The sequence below is a fragment of the Tiliqua scincoides genome, chromosome 8 (assembly GCF_035046505.1).
Source record: "Tiliqua scincoides isolate rTilSci1 chromosome 8, rTilSci1.hap2, whole genome shotgun sequence".
NCBI lineage: Eukaryota > Metazoa > Chordata > Lepidosauria > Squamata > Scincidae > Tiliqua > Tiliqua scincoides.
The window spans coordinates 60,148,904-60,157,049 of record NC_089828.1 but is presented as its reverse complement, the minus strand read 5'-3'; the positions used below and the strand labels follow the sequence as shown (position 1 = coordinate 60,157,049).

Sequence of the window (8,146 nt, the reverse complement as noted above, 5' to 3'; positions counted from 1 at the left end):
AAAGGTTTATTTCCCAGTCACGCAGACCCCACAGGGCTGTGCAAGCCTCTCTGGACCAAGGGGTGGGAGGGGGCTGTGCATTGCAAAGTTGTGTGTGAGAGGCTTGCCCGGAATGGAATGCCCAAGGTGTGGATCCACAGAGGTCTCCTTGGCAACTGCACCTGGAGGGTTCTAGAAGGGCCACGTGGTGGTGGCAGCGGCAGTTAGAGGCCAGGACCTCTGGAGGCAGCTACGGAGGCTGAGTCCTCAGGATGGCATACCCCAACCGAGGGCTGCTCAAGGCAGCCATGGGGCACTACCTGACCGAAAGTGCCCGAACGGCCCTGGAGGCCTTGGAGCCAAGCGAGGGTGTGGTGGAGGTGCGTGCTGAGCAGAGGCAGAGTGCCCTCTTGGAGCTGGAGGGGAGAGGGCTTCTCTCTGGCCTGGGCTCAGAGCAGATGGCGCTGGGAAGCAAGCACAGCCCTTGGCGGGGGGGGGGCCTTGGTCACTTGGAACCAGTCCGCCTCTGTATGTGGCTTTTGGTTCCCACCAGCCCAGCGGGTTGGCCAAACGACCAAACTGGATGACAGGTGTACCCTGTCCCACCAGGGACCAGCACCTGAGCAGCACCTGGCCCAGCCATGAGGCCAACTGAAGCAGGAGCCTCAGACAGTGGATGGGAGGGAGGTGCCGGTCTCTCCCTGCCTACTCACCTCCAGTGCTCCATCCACTCCCTGGATTGGGAAAGGAAGAGGGGCACAGAGAGGAGGAGGAAGAGCAGGGGGCTGAGCTGGAGCATTGGGGAGGGGGGGCAGCGCCTGGCCTGCTGCCTCAGGCGTCCAGGGCTCTTGGGCTGGCCCTGTGCAGCAGAGAGACCCCCAGTGTTCCTATGGTGGGACCAGCCGTTCCTTTCTACATGCCTGGGCTGCTTTGTCATGTGATTCTGGTCCCTCTCCAGGCCTTGCCACCAAGGGAGGCTACTTTCAACCGGAGAACACACAGGCTGGCCCCAACCAGGAAAAAAGCATTGGGGGGGGGCTTTCACCAAGTTTGCAGGGGCCGCACCTCCCCATTGGCCTTCTCTTCCACTGGAGATGCAAACTGAAATAACTGACCTTTGGTGGCCAAAGAAAGGGTGAACCTATGGAGACAGCATTGTGTAGTGGTTGGCTTGTTCGACTAGGGCCTGGGTGCAAATCCCACTCAGTCATAGAGCTTCTGCGGTGACTAGCTTCCCTCGCAGAGTTGTTGTGAGATTAAATGGGGAGGAAGGTGAGCCCAGTGGAAGAAAGAGGCGGGGCTGGCCACAGAGATCTCACAAAGGCTTCTGCGAGCCCCCCCTCCCCCCAGACCTGGTGGTGAGTGTGCAGTCTCTTCCAGGCGGGTCCTGGGAGGCAGATGCCAGCCGTGGGGCCCAACCAGATCCTGGACATGCCACTCTTCGCCAAGATGCCCTTTCTGCCAGGCTCCAACACCATGTTCTATACAACCAATCTGGGTGAAAAGGTAAACACTCCTGCAGGCTTGCAAGAAAAAAGGGGAAAGGCCACTTTCCCTGAGGGTCACCCACACTCTCCAGTACTGTGCCGGGAGCTCTGTCTTCCCACAGCGAGATCCTGGTTCTTACCGGGTGTGATTTTCAGAACATGCAGCACGTGCGCACCGGAGGGGAATCCGGGGTGGGAGCAGGGACCGAGTGTGCGGCCAGGGGTTTGGCGAATGAGGCAGCGGGAGGCAAGGCAGGGTGTTCCCTGCCCTTAGAAGGGCAAATCCTCGCCCCTTCCAGCGGCCAAGTGCTGCTGGGATACCTGCGGGCACAGGAGGTCTGCTGCAGTGCGACTGGCAGCACAGGGAAGAAGCACTGCAGCTCTTCCCATGGGAAAACCGCTGGACTGAAATGGATGTGTGGTTGCAAAACCCATGCGGGTGGCAATTCAGAGATGTGCTTTTTCACAGAACAACGGCCAGGCTGGTGCAGGCCAAGGTCCTGAGCATAGGAGGAAAGAAAGGGGCCCCAGTGGCTCCAGCAGGGAGGTGGAAAGGATGGGGTGCAGTCAGGAGGCTTGCCGTGGGGGGGGGGGACGGGACTGGGCTGGAGAAATGGGACTCTGGTGATGGCAGGAGGGGAAAAGGAGGAGAGAGGTACTCAGGGGCACGTGACAGGCAGGGGGCAGCTGCCTTCAGGCCAGCAGGGCTGCCATGTCCAGGGGGCTGGAGGAAGAAGGCGGGGGGGGGGCTCTGTGCTCTTCTCTCTTTCCTCCCTCCTCCTCACCACCTGGGGTGCCACAGCCATGCATCAGAGGCAAGAACGGGCTAGTCTGGATGCTGCGGCTTCCTGCTCCTGCTTTCAGCGTGGCTGCTGTGTGTGTGTGTGTTTTCCAGCTTTATCAGCCCTCTGCCACTTTTGATCTGAGCGATCCCTACTGCAAAATCATGGCACCCAAATACAAGAGCCTCCATGATCCACACTTGCGAGCCTACTACAAGCGCAAGGACAATTTGCGGAGGCTGAAGAAGGCTGGCCATATCACCGACAAAAACAAAGTAAGCCCTCTTTCTTTCTTTCTTTCTTTCTTTCTTTCTTTCTTTCTTTTCACCTGGATCTAAATATTTAAGAAGGCAACAAACAACATCAAAGAACAGCAAGAAAACCTTTAAAAAAGCACCCACAGGATTAAAATTCTCTTACAAAACCTCCAAAACCACCAGTCGTGTTTAAAAGCAGCAGCGGACACACTCTCAAAAGACAGCACTGCACAAGTGTCCACAGACAAAAGCTGTGTGCTTGCTGGAAAGCAAGGAAAGGAGTGGGGCGGAGCCTCCTTGGGGGAGGGCAAGCCAGAGTCTGGGTGCTACCTCTGATGAAGCCTTGCAAAGGGTAAGCGGAGGTTGGTGGAGACACATTGGAGGAACATGAATTTCACAGGGACTGGCTGGGGTCATGAGTCTCTTTAGAGGCTCAGCAGCCCTTTCGGAGGATCAAATGGGCTCTCTGGAGCTCTGATGCAGGTTTCCCTGCCTACTGCAGGAGGGCTGAACTGCTTCCCCTGGTACTCTGATCACATATCTGTAAGTGGGGCAGAAATTGCAGCACCAGCCTCTGGTGCAGATGGGAGCGTAGATGCTGGAACCTGAGATGGATGGAGCTGGGGGAGGATGGTGGGAGATCTTGCTACAGGTTGTGTACCCCTTGTCCAGAATTCTGAAATACAAAATATTGCAAAGTAAGGAACTTTTTTGAGTGCCAACCTGACTTTTTAAACTTTTTTGCCTAAAGAAATGAGATCAGAAATTGCGTTTCATGCACAAAATTATTTAAAATATAGTATAAAATGACCTTCAGGGTATGTGTAAAAGAGGTATATGAAACATAAATGAATGTTGTGTTGAGACTTGGGTCCCATCCCCAAGGTTATGTGTATGCAAGTATTCAGAACAATTCAAAACCCAAAGCATTTCTGGTTGCAAGCACTTCAGATAAAGGATGCCCAACCCTTCATTAACCATGCAGCTTGTCAGTGTTGAAGTGAAAGTGGGAGGCTGTGTCAAGCAGGGGCAGGCGCAGATGATAAGATAGTATTTAGAGCAAATGGTTTCTTCTGTATTGCGAGGTGAGCAATTTGCACTGCAACCCAATTCATGTTTTTACTCAGAAGTTCCCATTTATTCAGTAGTGCTTATTCTCAGGAAAGTGTATATAATATTGCAGCCCTAAGGTGGAACAAGTTTGGGATTGTAATTCTGTTTGATATGTATTGCACATATTGCGTTCGTTTTATTAACAAAACAAAGGATGCTGTCTTAGCAGATTTACTAGGCCTTGAGGAATTGCACTGAACTCCTTGAGGCTTGGTTTTGAGTAGGTACGGACAGGATCTGTTATTCCAGTGTTGTTTTCAGGCATGAAAGTGGCGTGGTTGGAAATGGATTTGGCATCACCTCATGACTTGGGTGTCTGATGTTTGTCGCTTAGGTTGTGTGTACCCTGAAGGAATTCAACGAATACAGACAGTACTTGACTTCCCTCAAGCTAGAGTTTGAGAAGCATTACATACGAGAACAAGTAAGTCCTGGACCAGAAACGGGGGGGCGGGCTGCTGGGGGGGTATCCTCCCCCATTCTGTAGTTTGGAGCCTCCAGTGACGCTCCAAACAGCCTGCCCAGAGCATGTCAGCTTCTTCTTCAAAATCCAGGGAATTCTGGTTCAGTGCTGGTGATTTAGGGGCCTTTGGCTCGCAGCAAATGATTCATGTGTCTTACCATCAAATAATAAAACAGGACATGAAAACCATACAGCAGCCATCTGCAGAAATAAAAATGTGAAAGCAACAGACTTCCCAAGGGGGTGATGCCACGGCCACCTAGACGCCATGCTTTATACCTGGTTCCCAAAGGCGGGGGACGGAAGAGTTCAGTCAGGTTTCCTAGGATGGTGTATACCATCACTTGCGGGGGCCACCACTGAGAAGACCCCACCTGGTGTCCTCACGATTCCTCAGGCAGTGGAGGAGTGTGAAGCAGGGCCTGCTAGTTTGTGCAGTGACAGGCTTTGGAGGCAGGTCTTGAGATAGCCTGGTCCTTGTGTGGTGAGTCTGCCCATCTAATGGTTGCCTGGGGACCCTGAAATCTCACCCTCTCTCCTTGCTCTCTGATGACCAGAAAATGCTGGAGAAACAAATCACGAAGCTCCAAGATGGCCGAGTACTTCCCGAGGCCGCTGACACCTCTAAATATCGCGACTGGCTGCTGAAGGAAGAGCGGCCAACCATCCAAGAGCAGGAGAATGTGATGCGGAACAGGTACTGCCTGGCTGGCGGGCTGCCCTTCCCAGCCAAGCACGAAAGCAGCACTTGCAAGACAGGTGCAGATCCAGCCTTGGCTGGGCTGCTCAGTCACTGTAAGCAAACACCTTTCCCACCCATCTTCTCTTCCACCTGAGGATGTGTGCGGAGGAGCCACTGCAACTCCTGCACTTGGTCCCTGCCGCAGCCCAGAGCTCTGCTTCAGATCCCCGGTCTGGAGGGCTGCCCTCAGTGCAGATGACTCCTTGCTCCTCACACCTGCAGGTCATGGGAAGACAGGGGTCACTCACTGGCTACACTTCCCCAAACCGCACTTTTGCTCCAGTTGGTGGGCACCTCTGCCCACTCCCCGGGGGGTGTGCCCAAGAGCAGCAGGCAGGGTGATGAACACGATCCTCAGCCACACACCTTGGCACAGTGCAAATGAGCCCGAGGGTGCCCATCTCGTCTTGCCCATGGAGTCCCTGAAAAGGCGGCAGCATAGCCCAAAGTGACTGTGGCTTCCTTGGCAGCTAGGCCAGGCCTGGAGGTCAAGGTGTGTGGGAACAGGCGGTGCTTTGCCCCTGCTCACCACAAAGGTGCCCCCAGGGAGGAAGCCTTCCTTTCTGTGGCAGGGCCAGGCTGGGTTGGTGGGGGCTGGTTGCCTACGCCTGCTCTGCTTCACTGTTTCTTGTAGAATTCAGGGAGCAGCAGCAGCCGTGGCTGATGTGCCACGGGGGGGGGGGGAGGACCACATTTGGTGAGTTGCCCCAGGTCTGGGTCTGGGCTGGCATCGCTCCAGATGGCCTGCCCCTTCCTGGCAAGGGCTGTGGCCCCAGCGATCCGGGCGACGCTCTGACTGGCTCCTCTGTCTCTTCTTCCTGACAGATATTTGGAGTTGATCAATCAGGAGCTGGAAAAATTGGAGCAACTGGCAGAAGAGAACCAGCGCCTGGCCTTGGCGCAGGATGACAAGAAGAAGCAGGGGCTGGAGAAGAGGAAGCAGCTCCTCCTTCGGAAGAAGATGGAGGAGGTAGGGGCAGGAAGGGGTGCTGGAGGAGGAGGTTCCGGCCAGCTCAGCCACTGCTCCCTTTCTGGAGCGGGGAGCCTCCTGGTGCCCAGCCCTTGAGGAGTGAGTGCAGCGAGGCTCCCTGCGCCCCAGTTCCAAGGGAGCAGTGCCAGAACCCTTCCTAATGACATCTGGTCTGGTGGTGCCTTCACCTGAAGGAAAAATGGCTTCTTGTTCTGCAGCGCACAGGGCTGGCCGGGTGGTGGGCAGACATTTCCCTGTGTGCTTCCTCTGCTTCTGCCCCCCATCCCCTGGAGTCAAACAGGAGGAGGGAACAAGGTGGGAGACCCTTGAGCCCCCTCCCCTCTGCTCCACACTTCCTTTCCATGCTGCTCCCAAGTGGGTGAGGGTGGCTGCTGAGGACATGCTCTGGGCGTGGGGGGTTAGTGGTGGCATCTGGGGACTGGGAGGGGTCAGGCACGTTTGCCCGGGCGCGTGGTGCGTGCCCAGTTTCAGCTGTGCCTCGAAGTGGCACAGAAGTACAGCTGGCCCAGCACAGCAGACCTGCCGGGGGGGGAGTGGCCTGGCATCTCTTGTCTTCCCAGGAGTGGCGTAAAAAGGAAGTGATGCTGCTGATGAAAATCGGTGCTGACGTCAAGCGAGAAGCGCGGATCGAGGAGCAGCGGCGGAAGAGCAAGGAGGACAAGCTGAAGAGGGTACGCAGGAGCCAGAGGTGCCTGCCCTCCTGCGGGAGTGGCCGTCAGCTCAGGGACCCAGCAAGCCACACGGGGCAACCCCAGTTCTGCTCCCTGGGGATGAGGGTGCTCTTCCCCCCTGGCTGGAGCTGCTCCCCAGCCCACCCCACAGTGGCCAGCCAGGTGTCCTCAGGTAGCCACAAGCAGGGAAGGAAGGGCCAGAAGCCTCCCTTGTCCCTTGTCCCTGGCTCTGGCCATTTGGAGGCAGACTGCGCTGGAGACGGGAGCTTCCTGGCAAGTCCAGTCGTGATCTCTGGATGTTTCTGAGCCAGGGCTCCAGGGCTGGGCCAGGGTTTCCACTGCTAGAGCTCTGCTGGAGGAGATGTGAAGAGAGTGTCAGTGGAGTAGCCAGAGGCATCCTCGGCAGCCCCAGAACGTCAGGCACTGGCCCCACTGATCCGAGTGTGCATCCACAGACGCGTCAGGCTCAGCTTTTGCTGACTGTGGTGTGGCCCATTCAGCACTGCAGCCCTAAAGCCGAGCGCAGCCCAGGACACGCAGTGCCTCCGAGCAAAGCAGGCAGGAAGTCACACTCTGGAGCAGCCCCAAGTGCAATCCCACCCAGGCCAGCGAGGCAGCTGTGAAGTGCCCAGGTCCTGAATGGCCCCCAGCGCCTGCCTCAAGAAGTGGATGCTGAGGGGCTCACGAGTGGGGCACGCCTGCTGAGAACCCTCTCTCCCTGCCCCTGCCCCTAGAGAGAGAGAGAGAGAGAGCTGGGGCAGCAGAGGGGAGGGCTTGGGCCAGGGCCTCTCTGCCCAACCTGGCTGCAGCCGTGGACTCCCCGGGTGGCCTTGGGCTGGCTAGTTCCTCTCCACCTCAGGGACAATGGAGGAGGCCAGTATTCCCCATGTCAGGGTTGTGCATGTGAAGCACTTGATGCACTTGGGAGCTCTGCAGAAAGGATGGTGGGGAGGCTGAGGACCTTCGGGGGGGGGGAGTGTTCTGCAGAAGAAACAGCGGCCTTGGCCGGGGTCCCAACTGGTGCCTGCCCTTGCGGCCCTGCTGCATGTGATGGGCCTTCCTTGGAAGAGCCGGCAGCCACTTCTGCCCTCTGCCCCGCAGAAACAAGCCGTGCTGGAGAAGAAGATGGCCCACCACCTGCGGAAGCTGCAGGAGCGGTTCCAGGGGGAGGGGCTCCTGCCCCCTGGCAGCACTTTCCCTGCAGACACCCTGGAGGACCAGGGACCAGAGGCTAAAAGGCGAGGTATGGGCACTGGGCTGGCCTGGCAAAGTGCCTCCTGTCCCGCCCCCCCAGCCCCTCACATCATTTCTCTCCCCTGCTGATGTGCCAGCATTTGGGGGAGGTTGATTAAAATGCGGGTGCTCAGCTTGCCTCTTGAGTGCTGAATGAATTGGATCCCCTTTGGCTTCTGATCCCTCTTCAAACCCCTGTGGAGGCCTTTGGCACACAGGCTGCGGCTACGTCTAAGTGCGTGTCACTGAACCAACGGCCCCCTTTCCTTCCGGTTCCCCTTCCCTTCCTCTGCTGTCTCTCCTGTGCTCACTCCTTCGGTCAGGGACCTCCCAGTTCTAGAGGTAGCCAATCTCTGCATTCAAGGGAGTGGCACCAGGACACAGGTCTTGCACGCTCCCGGAGGCATCTGGTGGGCCCCTGAGAGATG

The 8,146-nt window shown here is 57.0% G+C and overlaps 1 protein-coding gene across 1 annotated transcript in view; it reads left to right on the top strand.

The window, feature by feature from the left end:
* The first annotated feature begins 251 nt into the window (after positions 1–251).
* The window catches only part of FSIP2 (fibrous sheath interacting protein 2), a 46,935-nt gene continuing 39,040 nt past the window's right edge, over positions 252–8,146 (top strand). Inside the window, exons 1-8 of the mRNA XM_066636497.1 lie at positions 252–359; positions 1,360–1,485; positions 2,362–2,523; positions 3,953–4,042; positions 4,639–4,778; positions 5,649–5,793; positions 6,375–6,485; positions 7,587–7,728. Coding sequence (XP_066492594.1) covers positions 252–359; positions 1,360–1,485; positions 2,362–2,523; positions 3,953–4,042; positions 4,639–4,778; positions 5,649–5,793; positions 6,375–6,485; positions 7,587–7,728 — 1,024 coding nt within the window. The remainder of the gene's footprint in view (positions 360–1,359; positions 1,486–2,361; positions 2,524–3,952; positions 4,043–4,638; positions 4,779–5,648; positions 5,794–6,374; positions 6,486–7,586; positions 7,729–8,146) is intronic.